At 56.2% G+C, this 26,490-nt stretch overlaps 1 protein-coding gene across 9 annotated transcripts in view; it reads right to left on the bottom strand.

Moving 5' to 3' along the window:
* NRXN2 (neurexin 2) overlaps window positions 1–26,490 on the bottom strand; it is a 96,501-nt gene that overhangs the window by 50,113 nt on the left and 19,898 nt on the right. For 5 of the 9 annotated variants that reach the window (XM_044378463.2, XM_044378466.2, XM_044378467.2 and 2 more), the window contains 6 exons: window positions 23,053–23,354; window positions 16,794–16,817; window positions 9,008–9,169; window positions 7,832–8,270; window positions 3,440–3,826; window positions 3,055–3,258 (listed from right to left, as the gene is read on the bottom strand). In XM_044378463.2, coding sequence (XP_044234398.1) covers window positions 3,055–3,258; window positions 3,440–3,826; window positions 7,832–8,270; window positions 9,008–9,169; window positions 16,794–16,817; window positions 23,053–23,354 — 1,518 coding nt within the window. Of the gene's footprint in view, window positions 1–3,054; window positions 3,259–3,439; window positions 3,827–7,831; window positions 8,271–9,007; window positions 9,170–16,772; window positions 16,818–23,052; window positions 23,355–26,490 lie in introns of all 9 variants that reach the window. The other 4 variants (XM_044378464.2, XM_044378462.2, XM_057317123.1 and 1 more) reach the window with 2 other exon arrangements.

A 26,490-nucleotide genomic window follows, 5' to 3' on the forward strand; every position in this document is an offset into this window, starting at 1 on the left:
GGGCAGACGGAGGAACTAACGGGTAATTCACACATGGGGCAGGGCGGCGGGTGGGGCGTACTGGCTGGAGGAGATCATTTCTAAGGGTGTTTCCAGCTTGGAGATTCTCTAATTATAATGCACCCTGCATGTCAGCCTCAGGGCCAGCTGGGTCTGCAGGGGCACGCCTGGTGGAGGGCAACAAGGGACAGGCCAGGCTGGGCAATGGCCTGAGAGCCCATACCAAGGGCAAAAGGACTCAGGAACACAGGTCACAGTGGAAGAGGGTGAAGAATCCAGGGGACTCTAGTGTTCTCTGGAAACAGAAATCAACCACCCTGCTCAGAGCTTAGAGTACTTGTTCAGTGTCTGCAGGCCTGGTGGGGGCCGAGGGACCGGACAGGAGACACAGTCTAGTGTCTCTAGCACCCTCTGCCCGGAAGGAGGCCTCGGCTCCTGGTTGGCCCTTTCTGGCCCAGCAGACGCCCCGCCTCCTGAAGCTGGCACCGAGGGCCTCCTCCCAGCTGCCCTCCCAGTGACCACCGGCAGCCCCCAGGCCTGTAAGATTTTCCTTCGAGAAGGCTGGGCGAGTTTCTACATATGCGTCTTGCATCTGTATAATGCCTGCACTCCCGTTATTCCATTTGAGTCTCAGAACTACCACAGAAGGTAAACAGAGTGAGGATCCTTAACCTCATTTTACAGATAAAACAGAGGCCCGCAGAGAGGGGAATGACTTACCCAGCAGGCAGAGACCGGGTCTGAAACCCAGATCTCCTGGCCCCAGGCCCAGCACTCTTCCCATCAGAGCCTGAGGCTGAATGGTTGGGTGTGGATCACGGAGCAGCCACACGCCTCCCTGTACGCGTGTCCCTCGGTATTGTGGACCGATACATCTGCCCCGAGCACTTGGTCACAGCTCGTCAGGAGCCACATTAGAGATGGCATCTCGGCATGGGGCCCGGCACAGCCAGGGGTGAGCAGCAGGGACAGGTGAGGGGTGGGAGGCCTGTCTTGCTGGCCGGCATCCTGAGGGCCACCTTGTTCTCTGCCTTCTAAGTACTTCTGAGGCACAGACAGAAAAGCATGCCGATGGGAAAGAGAGGATAGATCCTAAGGGTGAAAGGTCCCAAGGACCCACCAGAGAGCATTTTCCGGGCCAGGGACACGGGCTCCTGTCTAATCTAAAGGAACCCAAGCTTCTTCCCCAAGCACCTAAGACAGCCCAAGTCAGGAAGAAGCATCTGCCTTCCCTGCAAACAGAAGGCCAGAGATGTTCCCTACTGTATCACTACCCAGCACACAGAGCCATGTGCTACTGTGCGGAGAACACACACTTCCCAGGGCGAAGGAGTATGTCATGCTGGGTCTGGGTACACAGTCCAGGAATGTCTGAGAAGCACGGGGCCACTCATGGGGTCCTGGGCTGGTGCCTTCCTCCTGTGACCATTTCAGAGGGGCCAGGGGTGTTGTACAGACCATGGGACATTGGCCAAAGGGTGTCTCCCTTCCCACTTTCCCCCTGCAGCACTGACACACCACCCAGTCTGCGGGCTGTGATGATGGCCCGAAGCAGACCTTCACGGAGCCCTCCCGTTCCCCAGCTCTGAGGCCCTGGCCGCCTGCCCACCTTCCCGCCTCCAGCCCCCGCCCTGCTCGGCAAATCCTTGTCCTGGGAGGACAAAGACCGAGTGGCCAAAAGGGGAAAGGGAAAGACATAGTACAAATTTATTAATGAGGCAATGGGTCCCCAAAAGGCCACAGTCTATCCCACAAACGGCCTAGAGACCAAAGTTAGGGTGAAACTCCAGATTGAGATTTAAAAGCTCAAAGCTCTGTGATCTGTCCAGGTGAATGTCCTAATCTGCTCAGAAGAATCCTACTTCCCTTCCTGCCCAAGACCCAGCGAGTGACCCTCGTGGACTGAATCTTCCTACATGGCAGGCTCTTGGGTGCTATACTTCTAGGCGCTTAGCGAGGCTAGTATGAGATGGACAGTCGTGAGCCCAGCCGGGATGGCTCAGGACCTCCAACTTCTAGTGTTCCCCTAACTGAAAGCCCCACCAAGGCGGGATCCTCGTATTTGCCACTGTCGTGGTCCAGGGGCAGAAGACACTGGCGCTTACAATGTGTCCCATACGGAGGAGCTGAATGAGTGCACCTGCTGTTTCCTTTCGGCCCCAATGGGCCTGATGGTCCCACCTGCACAGACACCCTGGGGACTGCCCGGTGAGGTGGGGCCTCAGCCTGCTCTGGGCAGGAGCAGAGAGGGCGAGCCATCTGATGGCAAGGGTCCCTGATGCCCCCCACCCCCCAGTCTGTTAGAGGCAATGGGAAAACACTGTACTTCTGGGCAAATGACCTGGGTTTGAGTCTGGGCTCCTTCCCCAACCCTGCTGGCTTCGTGATGTTGGATGAGTCAGTATGTGAATTTCACGATCTATAAAACAGGCAAAGCAAAGCCCACCGGGTGATCCTGTGGCTTCACGGGGCAGCCATGGGACTCAAACGCGAGAGCAGACAAGGGAATATACGTCCCGAGGCATCCAGCGTTGCCTGCGCCCCTGTGCACACAGACAGACACGGCCCTTCAAACGCAGAGCAGGTGAGAGTGGCTGTGTACCGGGCCAGGTCCTCCTCACCTCCAGATGAGCTGCCCTGAGCCCAGGCTTAGCACTGCTAGGCATCTGCGAGTCCTTCCCAAATGAATGAACCAGTGCAAGAGAAAGTGGATGAGCCAACAACCAAGGATGAGCGATGTTGTGACGTGTGGATGCAGAACAGACGCCAGCAAACCCAAATGAGAGTCCCAGGAGAGCGGCGGTCACACCGAGACACACTTGGGTGGATGGCACGGCCCTATTGGGGGCACCCCGTCCCCAGTGCTGCCGGACATGGAGCGTCCCCTACGCTGCACACCCTTGCTGGGGACAAAGCTCTCAGGGGCGCTGACCTGGGGTTGGCACCTCCCCATTTCCCACTCTCGGGGGCGCCACCACCAGCTTCTCCAGACAGAGGGGGTGTGGTCAGAAGCAGGGACAGGGAAGGGACCAGAACATGGGGCAGGGTGGTTACCGAGGTTGACCGTGAGCTTCATCTGGCCCCCATCCAGCTCGAGGCGCAGGGTGTCGGCGGACTCCCTGGAGGTGGTGGCCATCATTAGCCCGTAGGCCCGCTGGGACATGAAGCGCAGGGACACGTCCTCTGCCTCCGTGTGCATGGCATTCGGCAGCATGATCTTCATGTACATGGAGCCATCATAGCTCAGGACCGTGGCCTCTGCCCCAGAAGTGGGAGAAGAGGGAACCGGGGGACAGGCGAAGGCCAGCGGAGGGAGAGAGAAGACCAAGAGGATCGTTACAAGGATGACACACCCAGGGCTGGCCTACGAGGGGCACCCCAAGGAGGAAGGGGCCCAAGGATGGGCAGCGGGGACACCTGGAATGAAAACCAGCCTCACCTCTCTCACAGACCCGCCCCAGAAAGCCAGTCCCAACGCAGTCACAGACGAAGCGGTTCCATCCCTCTCGACAGATGCCGCCGTTGCGACAGGGGGCAGAGGCACACTGCTTCAGCGTCTCCCGGGAGCAGAACGGGGCGATGCCCACTGCCCCCTGGGCTTCGGCCAGGCCCCGAAGGTCTCGGCTGCGCCCGTCTATGAAGAGGTCCCGCACACAGCCCACGTAGCCAGCCCGGAGCGCCGCCGTCCACACTTCCGGGGGCAGAGGCAGGTCCACCCGCCCCCCCTCTGGGAGACCGCCTAGGTACAGCTCGCTCTCCAGGTCCAGAATTTCGCTCTCCCCAGTGGCCAAGAACGGTGTGCTGCGGCTGTTCACCGAGATGGAGCCTAGGGATCAAGGGAGAGTGGGCCTCAGTGACGAATGCAGGGGTGAGCGTCAACACGGGCCGGAAAGGGACCCCTGGCCTCCCACCCCACACCCTACAGCAGCCTTGGCCCAGAAGCTCAGCCTTATTTGCTGCTGCGGATACTACTCGACAAAGATTTCAAGTTCAGGAACTCAGGTGAGCCAGCCCAGCCCAGCTGCAGTGTGCCACGGGCCTCTGTCCACGCTCCTGCCTCTGCACCCGAGTGAGTCCTCGGGGGCTGCACAGGGGATGAACATGTCCCAAAGGGCTGGAGTACTCACAGGTCATTCCCCCGGCCAGTCCCTTAGGCCGCAAACCAGAGGCAGAGGACCCTAAGGAGGCTGAAGAGCTTGAATCCAAAGTGTTTTCCTCCTACTACCATTTATTGAACTTTTATGACCATATGTCAGGCACTCGGCACTTCTCTATGTCAGAGTCTCAAGGTAACCCTAGGAAAGTAGCCCTTTACAATCCCATTCTGAAGCGGCAGGTGAGGCTTAGGGAGTTTGGGGAACCTGCCCAAAGCGCCACAGGGGGTAAGGAGTAGAGGCAGAGTGCCATCCAGAGCCTGCGTGGTCTAACCCTCTGTCCGGTGGACAAGATGGATAGGCAGATCCACTCCCGAGGCCTGACACAGGAGGACAGCCAGGAGAGGGGCGGCCAGGCACAGAGCTCCTGAGGTATAGGACTTCTTTAGAAGGAAAGGCTGGTTATCTTAGAAAAAAGATTTGGGGGGTGCCTGGGTGGCTCAGTCAGTTAAGCATCTGCCTTCAGCTCGGGTCATGATCCCCAGGTCCTGGGATCGAGCCCCACATCGGGCTCCTCACTCAGTGGGGAGCCTGCTTCTCCCTCTCCCTCTGCCTGCTGCTCCCCTTGCTTGTGTGTGCACATGCACGCTCTCTCTGACAAATAAATAAATAAAATCTTTAAAAAAAAAAAAAAAGAGAAGAAGAAAAGAAAAAAGATTTGGGATGAAGTGGGAGCTCCAAAACCTTTACTGAGATCTCTAAGAAGTGGAAGCCTATGCATTACAAACTCTTCTGTTTATACATTTCTTTCTACACTTTTTTCTTTCTCTGTCCTTTCTCAAGAAGAATTCCTTTTTTATTTTTTTTAAAGATTTTATTTATTTATTTGACAGAGAGAGAGACAGCCAGCGAGAGAGGGAACTCAAGCAGGGGGAGTGGGAGAGGAAGAAGCAGGCTCATAGCGGAGGAGCCTGATGCGGGGCTCGATCCCAGAACGCCGGAATCACGCCCTGAGCCGAAGGCAGACGCTTAACCGCTGTGCCACCCAGGCGCCCCTCTCAAGAAGAATTCTTAAAAAAAAAAAAAAAAAAAAAAAAGTCTTTGGGCACCTGGGTGGCTCAGTAGGTTAAGTGTCTGCCTTCAGTTCAGGTCATGATCCCAGGGTCCTGGGACTGGGCCCCACATCAGGCTCCCTGCTCAGCGGGAAGTCTGCTTCTCCCTCTCCCCCTGCCCCACCCTCCCACCCACCCCCCCAAACCATCCACTTGTGCTCTCACTTTCTCTCTCTCTCTCATAAATAAATAAAATTTTTTTTAAAAAGTCTGCCTGTCTGCACGGGGTTAAAGAGAGGTAAGGAGGGTTTGGTCTACATTAGGCCTGACTGGGCAGAGATCTCGGACAGGGTAGGGGGTGCAGTAGGAGATCAAAGCATGAGTACAGGGCGTCAAATTCAGGAAGGAGAATGAGGGCCTCCTCTATGGATGGGTCTCCTAACCTAGAGCACGTTCTCCTCTGCTCAAAACCTTTCCTGAGCCAGAGAAATCATTCTCTTGTGCCCCATTTTAATAACATGGCCCTAGCTTTTCTCCCCTGACAAGTGTCAGAGGCTCCAGGGTCTCGCTGCTAAAACTCACTCCCCTACCAGGCCCCCAAATATGGCCCTCTGATCACCCACATCCCTCCTGGTAGCAGAATCCCCAGATGCTGGCTCTAGCCACCTGCTGTGGGGCCTCCTGGACATGGACACTGCCCAGCTGGACTCAGAAAATGAACCAAATGGGGGAGAAGGAAGAAGGAGGGAAAGGAAGGGTTGGGAAAAGAATGTATAATAGAGTCAGCAAGAGGAGGTTAAAGTGAGTCCAGCCCTTGCTCCAGATCCTTGCTCCAAAACATGGAAATGTAAAACCCAAGTGTCCATGGACAGATAAATGGGCAAACAAAAGGTGGGGTGGTGGTGTTTATATGCAATGGAATATTATTCAGCCATGAAAAGGAAGGAAATGCTGACACCAGCTACAACATGGATGAACCTGGAAACACACGAAGTGAAATGAGCCAGACACAAAAGGACAATTATTATGTGATTCCATTTACAGGAGGCCCCTAGAGTAGTGCATTCATAGAAACAGAACGTAGGATGGTGGCTGCCAGGGGCCGGGAGAAGGGGAACAGGGAGTTAGTGTTTCACGGGGACAGAGTTTCAGTTTGGGAAGATGAAAATGTTCTGGAGGTGGATGGAGGTAATGTTGTACAACAGTGTGAAGGTCCTTAATGCCACTGAACTGTGCACTTTAAAAATGGTTAAAATGGTAATGTTACGTGTAATTTAACACAATTTAAAAAAAATCATGGAAAAGGTCAAGGAGAGCTTTGTTGGGATGACTGCCCCAAGTCTGGGTTTAGGTGCATAAATGAACGTGGGACATCAGAAATGGCCAGAGCTGGTCAAACAGTGACCCAAGGACCAGCCAGACCTGGTATGTGGGCTCTAGAGATTGGTGGGAGGCTAAGGAGACCACCTCATGCAGGGAGAGGGGAGCAGAAGGCCCTGGGGTTCTCTGCAAGGCCTGGGCAGACTTCCAACCTAGAGAGTCACTAGTCACCTATGGGGAAACCCTGGGAGACAGCGAGTGCTCTGTGAAGACCCCCGGATGCCATCACAAGACAAAACCAGGGGATGAACCCATGTAAAGCCTGGGGAAGGTGATGTTTCCCTGGAAAAGAGGAAGGAAGAAACAGCCAGCCATGAGAGGCTGATGTTTCCACGAGCCATAGGGCTCCTTCCTCCCAGGAAGGTGTGTGGGGGGAAACAGCCCCTCAAAGGCCTGGTGCAGTGACAACTGGGGGAGGGCACAACAATTTAGCTAATGTTGGTAAGTGCTTATGTTGGATAATGTGTCAGTTCTCCTTTACGTCAATTGGTTCCCTCGTGATCAACAAGATGGAGAAGAGTGAAGAGAGAATTGGGCAGAAAACAAGAGGATAGGAAAAGAAGACCAAAAAGGAAGAGTAGAGGGAAGGGTGGTTGGAAGCAACAGAAGTTTCAAGAAACAGCACCTGCCTGGCCCGAGCACTCTCTGCCCTGCTGCTTTATTGTGCTGGAAACCTCACCAGGTGGGAGTGTCGGGTGCTCCTGTGCCCCTCTCCCCAACAGCACGAGCTCCCTGGCAGCGAACAACTGTTCCGTCCGCTACCATCCCCAACCCAGCACCTTGGACAGCACCTGGCACACCGTTTGTACTCTGTTAAGTACTCGTTGAGTGATTTAAAAGAAAGTTGCATGGACCTAGCTAGAAGGGAGGCATGGCTGGGAAGATTTTTGTTTGTTTATTTAAAGGAGAATGGGGTATCTAATCTGTGTTAGGCACTATGCTAATGCTTTTACAGATATTCTCTTATTTTCTCCTCTTAAGGAGCCCAGTGTAATGGTTCCTTTTATAGATAATGAAACTGGGGCTTCAAGGGGCTGAGTAAGGGCCTAAAGTCACACACACACGGTAAGTGAGAGAGCAGAGGTAGGAACCCAGCTCTGTTAGCTCCAAACACTATGCTCTTCCCATCAATGCACCATGACAGGAGGGACAATGAAGGGGCTGATGGCCAGGAGGAGGGAAGACAGCAGTGGGAGGGGCCTGGAAAGGATGGAGGAGTGGCCAGGAGAGTGGGCGTGGCCTGGAAAGGAAGTCAGGCGGGGGTGGGGGGAGTAGAAGGGGCCCCCACCCCCCAGGCCTCCTGACCTTTGCGCCCGTCCCTTTGGAAGTCCACGTGGCACCACTCGCCGTCATTGACCTTGCGGCTAGACGCCCGCAGCTTGATTCCCCCAGAGCCCATGTCCAGCAGGAGGTAGAGGTAGCCGTCCAACAGCTCCATGGCAAAGTAGTCAGCCCGCTGGGCAGAGCTGTGGCTTCCGGCCCCAGCCCCAGCCCGCCGGCCCTGGCTGAAGAGCAGCAGCCCATTGGGCTCAGTGGTGCGGAAGTCTAGGGAGATGGAGCCAGTGCGTTTGGCACTCCAGCGGGGCAGTGCCACAAAAGCCTCAGGACTCTCGAAGGTCACGGGGTCGAGGGCAGCCACATCCTCGCAGCGGAATGACAGGTCCCCCTGCAGCTTCATCTTGGGGTCCCCTTCCTTTGCCAGGCGGGATAGTTCCAGCTTGAAGTCATTATTCTTATAGACCACCTGCAGGGAGGGGTGGGGTCAGGGATGAAGGGCAAAAGCAGCTCAGGGCCTGGCCACTCCTGCCCAGCAGCAGCAGCCACCGTGGGACCCTATCATGGGGGGCGGGTGGCCTGCTCAGTGCCACTGGATCACTGGCCTGGACCTCCGTTCTGGAACTTCACGCACAGAGGCTGTGAACAGACATCTCCCTTGCCCCACTTATGGTCTGTGCTCTGTCCTCCCACCCAGCCTAGCAGGGCGGCCCTCAGTACCTGCTGAATTGCGCATGGTTCATAATAATGGCAAGACAATCACTGCTCACATCTAGTGGAAATCTTCCAATTGACAAGGTATTTTTATTTACATTCTCATCTGCCCCTCACACCCACCCTGAGAACTAGGTACCAACTACTCATTTTTCAGATGAGGAAACTAAGAATTAGGCCAACAGACTTGGCCAAGGTCACAGAGCTAGTGGGGGGAAGAGCCAAGACCAAACACAGGTCTTTAGTCTTCACATCCCGTATTCTTTCCTCTGCACCACTGCTGCCCTCGAGGGTCCTCTGAGAGGACGGGGTACTTCGGAGGCTCACGGAAATGAGAGGAGAGAAACTTCTTGATGGAGTCAATGATGCTTAGGTTTTAAAGAGGGGAGGTCTTCCCCCACCTGGCCACTGGCCAGCTCAGATTAAATCACACTGAACACAGGAACCAAAGGGTTTTCTGGCTGACCCCAGACCCTTCCTAGCCCTACTCACGTCCTTGAGGCAGCCCATAAAGTTGTTGCTGACGGGTGAGCCCGGCAGGTCAGCCGTGTTGGGACTGCCCCCAATGTAGAAGAAGTCATCCGAGCCCAGCATGGTGTAATCCTCCTGCGTGTAGCCTGTGGTGGTCAGGATCCCGTCCACCGAGATGGTCACCTGCCCAGCCCAGGGAGGGAGGGGGAGAGACAAGGAGACAACCGGCATCAACTCCCTGGGAAAAGCCACGGGCTGGGCAAGGGAGGGGCCAGGGGGCTGTGGGGGAGGGGGACCCCCCATTTTTATGTCTGCTTGTCTTGGAAGAGGAACAGTGGGGGGAGAGAGGGAAGGCAGGAAAGGAGGTAGCACAAGATTTGATGGTTTCAGGGTGGGCTAAGGCCTGCCCCACAGCCCCCAACTCAGCAGGCAGAGGCCTGAAGGGTACTGGGAGTGCCCACCATGAAGAACAGAAGAAGCACGTCCTGGAAATGGCTCCAAACAGGAGTAGGGACCTCAGGACAAGGCCCCGTTATGGGGGGGTGCAAATGGCATCCTCACTCCCTTCCTCTTGCGGTGCTCTCTGGACCCTCATGTGATTTAAGAGCATCTTTCATAAAGGAGGTAGAGAACACCAGTTCTCCTTGGATCTTGGTGGCTTTGTCTCAACCTGTGGCCGTCCCTTCGGGGCACTGAGAAGTCCTGTCTTAGACCGGCAGGGAAATGGGAGATAGCGAGGGCATGTGGGACAGGAGCTCAGATACTACTGGGGAGTGCTGGAACATCCTGGGGCATGCATAACACCCTCAGGGCTGATTCCCACCACCACCCTAACATCAAGCGTTCCCGTTGGTCCGTGCCTTCTTCCCGAGTCTGTGTCTTTATTCCCCAGGCTCCTCTGTATGCGGGTGGCTCTCTTGTCTCCAACGAGAGGGTAGCCCTTTATCTATTCATCAACCTGCCCTCGTTTCTTTGTTATCTTCCCTACTAACCCCACCCTCATTACTCACGGCCAGGTTAGGGAACAGGGGGACAGGGCTAACTTCACGATATCTTAGCCCTGGGCTGAAAAGTCAGCTAAGAAAGCGAAAAGTCAGCTAAGAAAGCAACGTAAGGAGGGGGGAGTACCCGATGTTCCAAGGAGAGGACAGGGGCTCAGCAATGGCCTGGGGAAGGCAGAAGTGACCTTGGCGGGGAGTGACAGATCCAGGGAACTCTCTTTCTACCCCCTCCCCAGACAAATGCCCACGTGGCCCCGGAAAAGTTTAGCCATAGGAGCAGCCCACAAGGGCTCCAGAGATCCAGCAAGACTGTGGGGGGAAAACCAAGGGCTTCAGGACCATGAGCGCCCCACTGTAGGGAAGCTGTGGCTTAGGATGGTCACCTGGGAAGAGCGGGCAGGCTCCTACAGGAGCCATCAGGAAGCTGGCTCACGGAGAACCCAACATTGTGCTTCCGCAGACCACAGCTCACCCCTACTTCCCAATCCCCAAACATGCTTCAGGACCCTCTTTTCAGGCACAGTCTGGAGATTTGGGCCTTCCAATCACATCCTGTGATGTCCCCACCCACACTGGACCATACGCACATGTCACCAGCCATCTTCCCGAGACTGGTCTCCAGGGTTCCATTGTCATGGGGGTGGGAGGAGGATGTTAGGAACTCATAAAGAACATGGGCAGAATGAGGCAAGGGACCTTCCCCCACAGGGCCCTCAAGTCCCCCTCACTCACAGTGAGTGGGGGTACAGCTGAGCAGAGTGAGGGCTGAAGGGGCCTCCTCCTGGGAACCATCAAACCTTGTGCTGGGGGGACCAGGTTCAAGGACAGAAGGTCTTTGTGGGAGGGGGCAGTTCAAAAGCTTTTGAATCTTATTTTGAGGGGAGGGCTGGTCATTATTGTTTTTATTTCTTCTTCCCTCCACCCACCTGAGGCTGGGAAGTAGGGATCGGGGTGGAAAAGGGAAGGGTCAAAGTATTAGTCACAAAAACATGCAGACAAGATTAGGATGGGCAGAAGGGGGATGGGGCAAGGGAAGAAGGGGACTGGGGTGAAGGGGTGGGATAGGACAGGGAGGGGTGGTAGGTGAAGGGGTCTCCCTAGGACAAATTCAGCTCTGTCCCACCCTGCACCTCCACTCTTGATCCCACACCAAGACCAGAAAATGGGCCACTAATTGGTTCCTGAGCCTGTGTCTGGTCACCGCAGCTAGACGGTCAGCTCCTGAAGGGCAGGAACCTGGCCTGACACGTCCCTGTAACCACATTAATCGCAGCACGATCCAGGGGACACATCATGGTCATTAAAGGCAAACATCAAGTCACCTCGTGACCCAGAGAAACACTGGGCTCTCACCACCTGTGTCCCATCTATAAGCCCAACACCTCAGGAGCCCTGAGTGGACAGAGCCTCCACCGTCCGAGACTGCTCTAATCGGGGGCCCTGGCTTCTGTGTAGGGGGAGGGCCCCACTGGCCCCCAAGGGCCTCAGGAGGAGGCTTCCCTGGCCTTCTCAGCCTTCCAGCTCCCCCGGAGCCACTCGGCTATGTCCTCCCTCCCCAGCCCCAGCAGCCAGGGCACCAGCTACAGCCATTTTCCTCATCCTATGGTCTCTGTTTGGCCCAGCCCATGCAGTGAGTTCGTCTGCCTTTGCCATTCTAGAGTTAGAAGGACCTGACCTGTGGGGAGCACGCTCCTCAATTCCCCTTCAGACTGGGTGAGAACCTGACCTTGCCCACTCTCGCTCTATGCAAACCACCGCCATGTGGTGCCCCTTTTGGAAAAGGGCTGCCTTAATCACCCTCCTATCTGTCCCCCAAATTCACAACTATTTTCTAGAGCAGCCCTGGCCCAGGGGCTGAGGGAGAGGGTAGCAGGAGACAGGGTGACACAGGGAGGTGCATGGAGGAAGGGTGGGGTCAGCCTGGGGGTGGAGGAAGTAGAGGGAGAACGGGGGAGATGGGCACTGGGTAGAAAGGAAGCCGAGAGTAGGGGGAATGGAGGACAATCTCTGGGGAAGGCAAGGAGGGAGATGACGGAGATTAGTAAAACCCGACTGTTCCCTCAGACAAATCAAAGTCCAGACACAAAAATGGCGGGTTCGTTAGTAAAAGCAAGAAACAGGGGAGTAATTCCCCCGTCCCCCTCCACCCCAGGGGTTTGTGATGCCCCTGCCCCCCAACCCCCCCTCCCCGCGCAGCTTCTGGAAGGGGTGGGGCCGGTGGGGGAGGAGGGCAGGGGGGCCGTGCGAGGAGCAGCCTGTGCAGCTGGACACATGCGGGTTAGAGGGCCAGGGTTGGGAGCCAGGCCCAGCTGGAGAGGAGAGAGAGAGGCAGCCGCAGGTGAGAAGGCATGCGGGGCCAGGGGAGATGGGGAAGAGCAGAGATGGAGGCGAGGGAGCGGTGGGTGCAGGAAGGAGAAGCTTCCTTCCAATGGAGGAGGAGAGAGGAGCCACCACTAGGACAGAGACATTTATGGGTCGAGAAAGACAGGGGAGAGACACGAGGCTCAGATCTTCCTCACCAGAGGGTAACTCAGATGCTCATGCCCACCACCCATTCAGTACTGACCACTGACCCAGACACACCTGCTCACACACCACATCCTGCCGAAGGCAGCGGGAGGAAGTCCTGACCGGCTCATTTCCAAGCATCCTCCTTTCAGGCTCAGGACCACGGCTAGCACCCGAGACACAGCAGACACTCGGCACCCAGGCCACACCAACCCATCAACCTGGACAGGTGGGGCCCTGAGTGAGGACTGAGGAGGCCAACGGGAAGGAGCCAAAGCTCTGCCCTGGAACAGCCATGAACAGCCAGGGAAGAAGGGGTGAAGCACCCAAGACACGGGAGCCCAGCCTCCCTCCACACCCCAGGAGCATGGAGGGAGGCTGGAGGTGGCCGTAAGGGGCAGCCTCTGACCCGGGCGGGGTCGCAGCCCTCCCTGCTGGGCCCACCTCTCTTCGGCTCTACTCCGCCTGTCTCCTCTTAGGCCGGCCAGTGGGATGTGAAACCGGGTCCTGACCACAACGGTCCCTACAGGTGCACTCCATGCCTGTCCTGACCCAGGAGGAAAGGCTGAGGGACAGGGAAAGCTGCTCTGGCATCATCCAGAGCCCTTCCCAGCTGCCTGCTAGGATCACAGGGTCACTGACCCCCTTAGGAGGGGGATTTATTCAGGGGAGAATAAGATGAAGGGCCGATGTTTTTGACTTGTGGGTGGGCTAGATGGGTTTCCTGGGATTTTGAAGGCCGTCACCACTGTATGCAAAATTGTCTCATTTGTCCATTGCTGTCATCAGATTCTCAAAGGGATCCAGAAGCCAATGGTGGTTAAGAACAACAAGTTTAGGAAGAAGGCCCAGGCCTCCCCTTAGCAGTAAGTGGGGTGGGAGGAGGGCTTGAAGACAGGATGGCCGAGGGAGGTGGTGCAGGCCCGCTACCTGCTCAAGTTCAGCCATCTGTTTGGGGTCGGGAGGAGCTGCAGGGAGAATCAGGTTGAAAAGATCGCAGCAAAACGCCTCGGCCAGCAGTTACAGCCCTACAGCACCTCCTGACATCTGGATTTGATAAAGTTTGGCGCTAGAGGGGAAAGACTTCGGGTCAGAAACCTTGGGTTCGTCTTTCGCCTTTACCATTTTCCAGAACAATCTTTGCCTCTCATCTGTAAAGGGGGTGCAACAACCTCCATCACTCGTACTTCTCCCAGGCTGACGATGCGGATCGAATGAGATAACAGAAGTGAAGGCAGCGGACGCTCCATAACTGCTATGTGGTCCCCCCGGCTTTCTCTGGGCCTCAGTTTCCCCATCGGTTAACTGACAACAGTCTCTGCCTGATGCCTCAACCTAGGCATTTGTCAAGTTTAAATCATATTCAGGATGTGAGAGCTATTTAGCAGAATCAAAGACCCCAGTGTGTGTGCAAAAAAACTATTATCATTTTTACAAGAAAACTGCCATCATCCTGACCACACCTGACCCAAACCTCTCAAAGGGACTGGCCTTTTTGGTCTGTATCCACCCTCTCCCCCAAGGAGGAGCGCTCCAATAACAAGAAAAGAGACCATATAAAAATGAGTTAGTAAAAATAAATCCAAAGCCAGCAGGCACTGGGGCTGAGGAATGCCTGAGAGTAAGAACAGGGTGAAGCCCGTCTCTTTGGGGGCTCCATGCTCCAACTCCAGTCTTCCCCTGAAAGGGCTGATCCCTGGGGACAGATTTTCGAGGGTCTGTGAAGCTCCTCAGACCACCGAGAGGCAACCAGCCCGGATCATCAAGCAGTGACGCTCACACCGTGGACTTTAAAAACTTAGAATGTAGCAGGAGCGTTCCTTGCCAGGGCTGAAAACGGACAAGGCCATCTGCCTGTTAACCAACTTTGCCACGTTCCTCCACCTTCCCTCCTCCTCCCCAGGCCAATTCCTGAGGCATTCTGGGGTTTCACGCAGTTATTTTGAGACTGATTCCTAAGAAGGGATGGTAATAGGATCTCCTGTGGGGCCAGAGATGCTGGATTCTCCAGGGTTTGCTATGGGAAGGGAATCACTTCTCTGCAAAACATCCTCAACCCTGGAAACCCTCAGATAGATAATCAGTTAACATGTTATAAAGATGAATAAAATCATAATTTCCTTTGCAGACTACATATGCTTTCACTTCTAATGCCCTGCTTGATCGGCACACTGACCCCACGAAACAGGCGATGTATGTTATCAGCTGTTCAGTAGACGAGCAGACTGAGCTTTGGCCCAAGTCCGCGTGGTCAGTTTTTAACTGAACCGAGACCAGAAGGAAAGTCTACGGAGTCCTGATTCTCAGATGGCTTTGCCCTGGTGTTTGGGGTGCGCCACACGGGTTTATCTTGCCTCCTTTCTGTCCCCAAAGTCACAGGCTGGCTGTCCAGTGAAGCTTTATAAAGAAAGAATTCCAAATGCACAGCTCCTGGACTGGCCTGGCCGGACGGCTAGACAGCAGCTAACTTCTAGAAGCAGCAGCTGGAGAGCAGAGCCTGTGTGTGGCATGGCGCCGGGACCACCACCTGGTTCTACTGGAATACCAGAATGCCTGGGAGTGACCAGCTGAGGTCTTGGATCGGGAAGGGTTGGGATGGCTGCGGCTGTGGGCACTGTCTCAGGGACAGGGCAGAGGACAGGGCCACCACGGGTCTGTGGGTGCAGGGAAACACGGCCCACGGAAGCATCAGGACAGGCCAGACGGAGCCTCGCAGGTCGAGCCCCTGGGGAGGTGGGGGAGCCGTTCAGACTGGAAGCCCCAGCTAGCAAGCTTCCCTCGTGGCCAGCCAGCTGCCCCAAGCAGCGCGGGCCCCACGGGAGCAGACACGTCCATGTGCAGGGTCCCCAGCCTGGTGCTCAATCACTCTGCATTATTAATAGGCGATGACTAACTGCCGACTGCAGCAGAGCCGGGGCGGGCGGGCACGAGGGAATCCCAGGGGATGGCACACACCACAGCCCGCGGGAACACACTCCAAGCAAGGCGAGGAGCAAAGGGCCAGCCCCAGCTCCTGCGCTGCTCCTGCCCACCGTGGCCCCAGACTTGAGGGCCCGCCCCCACTGCTTGCCTCCACCCAGAGCCCTTCCCAGGCTCCAGCCTCCACACAGTCCCGCAGCCCGCAGCTCACACCAGCATTCACACGTGTGGAGTCACCAGCAGAAGCCCACAGACACACAGCACAGTCTCCCACTAACACCCCCTAAATGTCACACCAACATTTACCCACAGTCGCACCCACACACCAACACACACCAGCTGCGTTTACGCAGACACCCACATTGACACTCACCGGGACTGAGCCCAACCCAAACAGAGGAGTTTGGCAACAGCTAGCCCCGCTTCCCCCCTACTGCACCTCCTCCTTTCACCCCCTCACCATGGAAGGTAACCACCCCGTCAGAGGCCATGCGGGACAGGCAGGGGACTGAGGTCCGGGGGAGATGGGGGGGAAGGAAGACAGTGTGAAACACAGTGTTAGTCAGAACAGCAGAGCGGTGGGGGGAACTGGCCGCTATCCCTCCTGGGGGGAAAAGACCATTCATGCCATGCAAATGTGGGGGGAGACGGAACCACGAACCCTCAAGGCTGAGGAGTGAGGGAGGGGATGCCACCTCTTCCCTGGAAGCCAGCATGGGACAGCCCCCAACTGGTATGAACTGGTCCCAGGCTGCTCCGCATCTCCCAAGGCCACCCTCCCCCCCTAAGGAATCTGCCCAGCTGGCTGCCACTGGAGGCTCAGCCCCAGCCCCGCTCCCAACCGGAGGGGCCGGTCCGGGAGCTGACAGTGAGCAGAGCGTAGCATGTCATGGGATGGTGTTTTCCATGGATTTTCAGGAGACCAAGAAAGAAACTAAATCAAAGAGAAAAAACGAGGGAGCGGGGGGTGAGGGGGGAAAGGAACAAAATAAAGCAACAGAAATCAGCAGCCTGGCATCGGGGCTGGTCTAACCAGAGCCCATGAACATGGGACCTGCCCCCAGGCCTCTCTGGCCAGGAATCTGAATTCAGGAGTCAGGGTTAGGGCAGGGACAGGCCAAATTCCTCGGTTTCCATTTGTCTTTTGGATTTGAGTTCGGACCAAAAAAGAAAGAAAAGGGAAAGAGGAAAACTAAACGAGAGAGAAGCAAAATCTAAAGATTGTCCAGGACGCCAAAAACAATCGGAAGAGCAAAACAACCAAAACCAAATGGGGAAAGGAAACAAAAGAGGGAGAATTGAACAGTTAAAAAAACCCACGGCAAACCAAACGGTAAGACAATTAGAGTGATATCTACCAGATAATGCAGTTTGTTTACCATAGCGTGTCCAATCCCTGCGTGCTTCACCGGAGATATGGGGGAGGGGTGGGGGTCAAAAAAAAACAACAACAACAACAAGACAACAACGAAAGAACAGAACGAAAAGAAAAGAAAAATAAAATGACCAACTGTGAAACTCAAGGAAGGAGGAAAATTATATATCCATATATATTTGGTTGGTTGTTCAGACCCTCCCACCTTAGGCTCAGCTGAAGCATTTTGTTTAAAGAAAATTAAATTATAATGGGAGGGAGAAAGAAAACACACAAAAAAATTAAATCCCTTCTTCTCCCAATCCCCCCTCCCAAACCCTCCTCTGGATTCCTCTGCCCCCCAACCCCTCCCGGAAGAGCCGGCTGCAGAGAAGGGGAACAGTTAAAGACCTTGGTTAGTAAAGAAGAAAACAACAAAAGAACTGGACCAGGAAAGCAACGACTTAAAGATGGCCGACATTCCGCAATGAGACAGAAAGGTTAGTTCGGTTTTTCACTCATACCTCACCCCACCTGTCCCTGCCCATCCCTTGGTCCCCTGGGTTATAAGCGTGTTAGTAACACACACAGAGTCGGCAACGGGGTTTTCCAACAGAGGGTGAGAGAGGGAAGGCAGGGGGTTAAGAAGCAGACCCAATTATGCAGTATTAGTAAGTCCTTTCAGCTGAAATGTTAGGGAGTTGAGGGGAAGGAAGGGGGGGGGGACAAGGGATATAAGAAAGGGATGGGCTATTGACTCGGGTAATGGACAATGGGTTGTTGGCCAACTGGTCAACCAGACGGCCCTCTAGAGAACTGGCCGACTGGCTGACCAGCGGCCATATCGAGTTAGTGGGTTAACTGGTTGGTGATGGGCCAGCTGGCTGTCAGGCTGGGAGAAGGGTGGCCAGCGCCCCTAGAGAATCACAGCACTGGCTAGAATGAGGCAGTTTCATTTGGAGGCGAAGGGAAGAGGTTCCCAAGGAGCGTAGGAAGGGATATAGGGGTCTGCTTTTCCTGGGCATGGAGGATAGGCAAATCGATCCAGGGAGTCATGGCAGGGAGGGGGCAGCTCCTCCTTTATTGTTTCTCTTCCTTGAGAAAAGAAGACAGAGTCGCCACCAGAACAGGGAAGAGGAACCCTTGCCCTCCATGGGCTGTCAGAGGGTTCACTTTCATGGCGTATCTCATCCCAAACCCGCCTCCCTCTCCTCCCACCCTCCCGCCCATAGCTGATCCCTCCTTCCCGCCTCATTTGACTTTCCAGAGCCCAGGTTTTCCCCAAAAGTCCCCCTAGTTCTCCAAATACCCCACCCTTATTGTCTTATGGTCCTCTAGGCAGCCATCCACCCTAGGATTAAATGCCCCCCACACACACCGCCACCCCTGCAAGCCCCTGGAATTGGTAAGGCTTTCCCAGCAGCCCAGCCTCCTTCCATGCACACCCACAGACCCCCGAGCCTCCACTCCCCACAGGCAGCACCAGAAATCCATATCCCCCACATACCACACCATAAAAAGGAACACAGAGGCCCACCCACCTCTCAAACCCCTTACTCTTCCCTAAGCTATAAGCCAGCTTCTTCTATCCCGGGCTCTAGAGTCCCTAACCCCATGTGTCTCTGATTATTTTCTCTTCTCAAGGCCAAAGGCAGAGGCAACAATCACCTTCCAAATAACCCTTGTTTTTGTGGAGGAGAAATCAAAGGGACTGAGGCAGCTTTGCTGAGGGTATCAGAGACGGTGGGACACCATTGCTCGATGTCTATTAAACACTAACCTGCACACCCAAGAGTGTGATTTCGAGAAGTATTCCAGGGCAGCTCTATTAGTTACAGCTTTATTATCAACGGTGGGCACAGGACTAATTCAGAAAGACGATTAATAAGGACCTCTTATAATGAAAAATAACAGAATTCGATATTTACCAGCTAGAAGAAGTGCCGAATAACCAATATCAATTATTAGTGATGCAGAAGCCGTTTACATAACAGGAAGGCAAGAGTCGGATGTTGGGTGCAGTGACTGGCTCGAGGGGCTAACCCAAGATACGAGGATTAGTGCTGCTGGCTGGAGGGACTGTCTCCAAGTGAAGAGGCCAACCAGTCAGGACAAGGGACAATTAGTTTCAGGGCAGCTAAATTAATTGCATCCGAAAAGGTAAGAGTTGTCTGATATCCCTGACTAGTCAAGCAACACAGAAAAAAAAGACACGGCGGGGAGCAGGGAATTGGAGGTAAAAAGCCAACTACTATTACTCTTTCTGAACTAGAACTGGTTATGGAGACTAAAATAAGAAAAAAAAAAAAACAGTTTTCAACTTTCTTGGACAACTTTCATTTTTAACAAGTAGAACAGCAAATTCAGAAACAGGATGGAGAGGCAAGAAAGGTGAGTTCAAAGTCTGGTCCTGCCACTAATGTCAGGACATCTTGGCTTCCTCTGAACAGGCTGGAGTAGGTGAGGCAGGGGCGGGTCCAGAACCCAAAACCCACGGCGATTGTGGCCAAATTAACTGGAGGGGAGCGGGCATCGGAACCTATTCCTGCTGGCCTGTGTGCGGCACAAGGAAGGGGTCCACAGCAGCTGTGCCTTCCCGAATGCCAGGATGTAGAACACTAACGCTTCCCACTAGCACATGGTGAATGTCCCCACTCTAGGAACAGAGGGCTCCTGGAGTCCAGGAGCGCAAGAATGACAGCACAGGGGGAAGGAGGAAGGCATCAAGTCACGGAGGGGAGGGCTCCGCCGTTATATCCAGGGGCAACTTCGCCCCCTCTCCACCTTGAACTTTGGCTGTAGCGCTAACCCTCAAGAAAGCCAAGACGGGGACTCTACACAGAAATCATCCATCACAGAACTCAGGATGGAGGCAAGCTTTGCAGAGCTCAAGCAAGAGCAGCTCGGGACAGAGAAGAGGCGCTCACTCTACTCCGGGATCGAGGGGACCCATTTTTCAGAGAGAGACGCGGAACGCTCAGATGGTTTCAAGACTCCGGAACGTCCCAGAATGGAAGATCCGCAAGACAAATGACAAATTCAAGAGGCCTTTGTATTTTGCACTGGTGACAACTGCCAGGCTCTCCCGGGGAGGCAGGAAAAATGGGCGTGGCTTCGAGAGCAGACAGGCTTCCAATCCTCCCCCGTCCTGAGCGGATACCTGGGGGCAAGTTCTCTAACCTGCTGAGTCTCGATTTGCTCATTGATAAAATGGGACTATGTCCCACTGCACAGGATTGTTCATGAAAATCAGGCGAGATACAAAAAAGCAAAGAGATGATCAGCGTCTTCCGAGAAACGCTGTAAAAATAAAAAAATTAAAAAAAAGAACACAGTCCTGAGACAATTCAGAGGGGTGGAGGGAGAGGCTTTCTTTCCTCTGGCTTTGTAAGGGAAGAGGAGTCGTTCCCAGGCCATCAGAGGCAGTTCGATATTCGTGTGAAACGGATCTGCTGGGTCCTCGTGTCCAAAATCTCACCAACCGGCTTCAGAAAGCGCCTAAAAAACCGCTTGAAAAACAAGTACAAATGCTCACCAGCTGCTGGTTTTAAGCCCTCAAGGAGCACAGCACCTGGTAGAGAGAAGAAAGGAACACAAATATTGACCACGCGGCAGGAACGTGATGACAGGGAACGCAGTGTCCCATCGGCAGTGTCTCCCAAGGGGGCCGGAGGGGACACACTGTCCTAGGTTGAGAACCACAGCTCTAGAGACCTTGTTCTGAGAAGCCCTGAAAAAACAGGCAGGGACTCGAAGGGCCTGGTAAGGAGGGACTCGGCCACAGGCTGGGCCTCGAGCGGGGTCAGGGAGCCCAGAGCACAAGCACAATGACCTTCTCGGGGATCGTCACAGTGATCCGAACAGGACTGCACCTCACAGGTACGGATGTGGATCCCTCCAGAAACCCTTCCTAAAGAGCATTCTCAACCAAAGCCTTTACCAGCACCCTCTTTGATCATGAAGCCTGTGTTGGGGTCCGCATGACCAGACTCTCCTCTGACTTGTCGTAAAAGAGACCAGGGGAAGGGGCGCCTGGGGGGCTCAGTCGGTTAAGCGTCCGACTCTTGATTTCAGCTCAGGTCATGATCTCAGGATCCTGAGATCGAGCGCCATGTTGGGCTCCACGCTCAGCTGGGAGTCTGCTTGAGATTCTCTCTCTCCCTCTCTCTCTGCCCCTCCTCCTACTCAGGCTCCCCCCCCTCAAAAAAATAAATAAATCTTTAAAAAGGGGGAGGGGCGCTAAGGGGAAATGATTTCCAGCAGTTAGCAGCTTGAACCCCGGACTCTGGGAGCCCCGGGAAGAGGCCACCCTGGGTCACTGGTTACACTCGCTGCTGCTGAGGCCAGGCCTCCCCCGCCTCCCCAGCCTCCTCTCAGTGACTCTCCAGTTTCTAGAACTTTTAAGGTCCCTGCGGCTCCCCGGGCACTTGCGTAGCTTTGCTCACTTTTCAGAGACTCATCCTGTCTCCTCGAGCGCCGAAGGGCTGGGAGGGCACGGACTGCCTTTTTGCCCCGTGTACCCATTGCGGGTGCACAATACATTTGTTGACCAGCGACACGTGGATCGGGACCCTGGGCTTGCAGCGTGGTGCCAGAGGGCAGTACCAGGTGACAGCGCCGTCCCGCGGACGGAACACCAGCAAGAAGCGCCAGAGCGACTCCCCGCTCCGCCAGCAGGTGCCATGTGTGTGGCACCTACAAGTATGACAAATGTACAGGTCACACCCGGGTGTGCTCAGACAATAGTGGCAACACGGGACCACCCGCTGACGGGGTCAGAGAACGATGGACATGAAGCACGGCACTGCACCGAGGAGGCCCCCCCCAAGCTTGATACCTCTCGGAGCACCGGGACCACAGAGAACAGGCACTTGGGTAGGAGTCCCACAGCCACGGGGAACGGCAGGCTCGGGGAGGAGCAGCAGGGTTATTCACGGAGGCCTCCCAGCCGGGGGAAGGCGCCCAAGGAGAAGGGTTCCCCATTCGATCAGCCCCCAGTGGTGGTGAAGAACAGGTAGGAAGAATGTGAGGTCAGCCAGGATCCTGACTCGCAGGGAGGAGCTCGTCGGGGAGGAAGGGGGGAGAAGGAGCACGGAGAGGACCGTGCCGAGGAGAGGCAGCGGAAGGCTAGCTGCCGCCAGCTAGAACTAGGAAGTACAGAGAAGATAATAACTGGCAAGAGGAGGCCTAACCCAGCAGAGGTTACGTGCCTCCTGGGACAGAGACGGTCCACATTCCGGGCGGCCCTCAGCCTGCTAGCAATGAAGCTGGAAGAGCTTCCCTGCCACTCACTGCGAGAAAAAGCACTGCATCTGAGAGAAAAGGACCAGCAGAAGCCCGGGCCCCTGTCTGAGGGAGCGGAGAAAGCAGTCAGGAGGTGGGGACGGGCATCCAGAGGCACAGTGGCCACTCTGGGTTTGAAGAAGGGTCTGGCTGGGACTCTGCTTGAGGGGGGTGCTTATCAGGGCCGAAAACAAGCTCGCGGGGCAGGGGGAGGCGTCAAGCAGAAGCCTGGCCAGAGAGATGGCCTCACCCACCATAGTCACCCTGGACCTTGTAAGTGACACAGAGGCCACGACGAAGATGACAGAGCTGATGCCCTCTCCGGGTGGTCCATCTGGGAGCCGGAGCTGAGGAGCCACCGCAGAGAAGAGTCTCGTTCTTCCTGCAGGGGCTGACCCAAGAGTCTCCTCTGGGCTCCTGCCCCGGAGGAGAGGTGGGGCCAAGCATGCCCTGCAGTCCTGCTCTCCCTCACACCTGCCGCACCTCTACCCTGCCCGGACCCCTTCCCTGCCTCTGCCCTGGAAAGGCCCCGCAGGAGGGCAGGCCACACTCTGTCCCCACGCCTACATTTGCACCTTTCTGCCCTAGAGTCAGGGTACCCACAGCTACCCAGCCAGAGCCTTTCCACAGGCTCCCAGGGCCCACCCATCCAGGCTCTACGGCCCTCATCCCGTCTCCCAAATTGCCTTCCTGCCGGGTCACCTGACTTCTTAGCCTGGGCCCTGGAAACCCTATCCTCCACCACCAGTATGAGCCAGGCCCTTCCCCTCCCCCTTCCCTCAGGCCCCGGCCCCGGGCAGCTCTGCAGCTTCCTCTCCACTCGGCTTCCGGTGCTCGCAGCCTGCCCGCCGCCTGCCCGCACCCTGAGCCTGGAACTTCTCCAGAAGCACACCTCGCGGGCCGGGCCCTGACGCCTCACACCCACGGGCGCAGGCCGCCCCCTCGCCGCGGTCCCGTTGCCCCAGCGCAGCTGGCCCCCGCCTCCTTCTTGCTCCCCCTACCTGGCGCAGGTTTCGGGTGACCCGGACGTCGTGCCAGGCGTTGTCGTTGAACTTGCCATTGACGGGTTCCACGAGCGCCTCGAAGGCCCCTGAGCCCAGGTTGATCACCAGCCAGACAGCGCCAGACTTGAGGGACAGGTTGACGTAGTCGGCCGACTTGCCCGTGTGCAGCATGAGCCCGTTGCGTTGCAGCGTGCGGAAGGCCAGCGTGATCTCGTCCGTGCTGCTCTGGATTGGGTTGTGTGACAGGTCGTAGCAGAAGAACTCGTTGCCTTTGAAGGTCGCCACGAACTCCTCCTTGCCTGGATGCCACGGTGTGGGGAAACGGAGAGGCTGAGTGGGGCAGGGCACGCCAGACCTCCCACGGCCCCTCCAGCGGCCCAGCGCAGGTCCCGGGCACCAACGGGAGCCCCGCGGTCCCACCGGTAAGCCTCAGGCCCTCTTCCATCCCCCTGCCTGTCCACCCTCCTCTCTGGACCCGGCCGTCTTGACTGTCGCAAGTCCGCTTCACCCACATCCATTTCCAAAGCGGGAGGCTGCTAAGTGCTCTCACACTGACGGCTGACAATTTAGCTACCACAGGGCCAGGCAAAGAGGACGTTCACACTCTCTCCTCCCCGGGCAGCCCTCCGTAGGCCACTCCCCTGAACAAAGGGATGTGGAAGAGCCTCCACCTGCCTTCTCCCTGGAGGGCCTCCCCTAAGGCTGGGGCACTGACAGCCCACCTCCCACCCCTGCCTCTTCTCTGGTGATGGTCATTCTCAGTTCCCCAGGGCAGTTTCAGCCTCACGTGGGGGGATGGGACCAGCAGGCCTGTTGGGCAGCAGGGAGCAGAAGAGGAGATGGGGAACGGTGGGGTGGGGTAAGGCATTGGGAAGACACATAGGAAGACAATGCAGGTGACAGCGATATGCACTGGGGAGCTGTGGGCCACAGCCTCAGGCCAGCTACCATCCCTAGCTGGGTCTTCTGCAGACAGGCCCTAGGCAGAGAGCCTCTGAGGGGCCCCAGAGGGCAGGGCTGGGACCCCTGAGTGCCAGCAGATGGCTCCGGGTCTTGCGGGTGTGCGTGTGTGTGTGCGCGCGTGTGTGCGTGCCTGTGTGTGTGTGTGTGTGTGTGTGTGTGTGTGTAAGCACCCGGCACAGGGCTCCCTCCAAGGGCACTTTTCAAGCAGAAGCAAAAACAGACTGAGAGACCTTGGGGATGTGTAGCGTCTGTAAGTGGGTGACAAGTGACAGGACAACAGCTATGTGCAGGGACGCTGGGGTCCCAGCCCCACACTTTCACAAGCCAGAGCATGCACAGAAGGAAGAGAACGGGACATGGAGTCAGGCCAGAGCAGAGGACCTGGACGTTGGACAGGGACTCGCTTCTCCCCAATGCACAGCACTGCAGTGGCTCGTCCCACCCACCTCCCAGGGTAGATGAGGGTGGGGACGGCCGGCCTCAGGCCTTCGTGGAGCACAGGGGTTCTCAGGCCACCAGGCCCAGGAAGCAGCGGGGTGCAATGCTGGGCCGCATGCACAGCCCTGCGAAGGCACCTGCGCCCCTGTGAGCCCGGCCACAGGAGCAAGCACCACGCGTGGGAGCGGCCGCGACCCGGTTGCACTTCCCGCAGATGCCTCTCCCCGGCACACAAGAGCCCTGCTTCTCTCCCTCCGGGCACGCTGCCCGTAGACTCCGTCCTCGCTGCGTCCGGATGCCAAGGCACCAGCTGCTGCCCCAGAGCCTGGCACCGCACTCACTGCAGCTGGCAAGGCCCGGTTTCCTGAGGCCACGGGGCCGTGAAGCTGGGGGGGCAAGAGCAACATGGGGACAGTGGGAACCCCACTCTGCCTACCTTCGAGCTCCGGCGAGAAGGGCCAGAAAACGAAGGGAACTCAGGCAGAGACAGGAAGGGGATGTGGGGAAGAAGGGCAACGCAGAGGGGGATCCACAGAGAGGGGGAAGGATGGCCATCAGGGGCAGAAGGGACATGGAGCTGCTCAGTGCGCAGACACAGCAAGAGGTGACAGAGTGAAGCAGTCTGAAGACAAGCGGCAAGCCAAGAGGGGACAGGTGAGGGGGACGGAATGGGGCCAGCAAGGAAAGGGGGACAGGGGCCTCTAGGGAATGGAAGCCAAGGCTTTCTCAGGGCCTGGCCGTTTCCATAGCAACCAGGCCTGCTGCCCAGGCCCTGGCAGAGCCAGGGGGCTCAAGGACCAGAGAAGGGGACGTGTTTGACCTTGGGCTTACCACACGTACTAGTCCTCCCCAGAAGCCAGGCCTCCCCTCCCGTTCCCTCACCTTCACTGCGGTCAAAGGAACTATCATTAAAGGGAAAGTCAAACAGAAAGAAAGAATAAAGCAATCACGTGAAGAAGTGATGGGGACAGAACAAAAGAGACCGGAGAGGAGGGCCAGGGGATGGACCACAGCTGCCAAGGCGAAATGAAGAAACAAGGCCGTTCCTCGATTCCTCCAGGCTCTGCCTCGGATCTCCTAGGAGAGGAGGCAAAGCCAGCCATGGAGTTGGAGCCGTTTACATGCTCTCCAATTCCGCCAGCGACCTGGATAGGCCCAGAGATGGACAGAGGCTCGGAGCAGCCAGACAGCGGGGATAGAATTGGAAGAGAGGGACAGAAAGGAGGTGAGCAAATGTGAGCAAGACACCCCAAGGATGGTGGGAAGGACAGAGACAGACTCCAAAGGGGGAAGAGGGCAGCAGGACCTCAAGGGATTGATGGGGGGTCTCTGTGGCCATAAGGATGCCCACCCAGGGTGCTCACGGAGCGCAAACCAGACCTGGGAGGAGCCAGACCAAAGCACCAGGGGGCGCTCTCCCCCACCACCATGCGCAGACCCCAGGGGACTACACCTCCCAGCAGGCCTTGAGCAACAATTGCAGCTCCTGATGCCCACCCCTCTCTCTGGCACAGGAAGGGGGGGTCAGGGCTGATGCTGGTTCACCTCCCATGGTCTGGGAGTGTGGAGCCCCACAAGTGTCCCCAGTCAAGCTGAATGTGGCTAGAGACCAGTTGTTACAGTCCTGGACTTGTAAGAGCCATGAGGGACAGAGCAGCAGCCTCCTTTCCCGGCCCAGCTCAGAGCCCTCCTCTGGGAAGGTCTCCAGCCCTCCCTCGCCCCTCCCTACTCTTAAGCACTACAGCTGTCTGTTCTGCTCATTTGGCACTTACTGCCTAGTAACATCTTGTACTGCTCCCTTGAGAGGAAGTGTGATGAGAGAAAGAAGACCTGGGCACTAATGCCGGCTCTTCTACCAGCTTGGTGACCTTGACCGAGAGGCAAATCTCTAAGCCCCAGCTTTCTCCTCTGGACAAAGGAGCTGACCGCCGGCCTACCTCACAGGTTGCTATGGCTTCTAGAAGGAGAACAGATGGGATAAAGCTTCATAAACTGTAAACTACTCCACTAATAAATGACTCTTGCACTGGTGTG

Source organism: Ursus arctos, unplaced genomic scaffold (assembly GCF_023065955.2).
Source record: "Ursus arctos isolate Adak ecotype North America unplaced genomic scaffold, UrsArc2.0 scaffold_23, whole genome shotgun sequence".
In the NCBI taxonomy this organism is placed as follows: Eukaryota; Metazoa; Chordata; class Mammalia; order Carnivora; family Ursidae; genus Ursus; species Ursus arctos.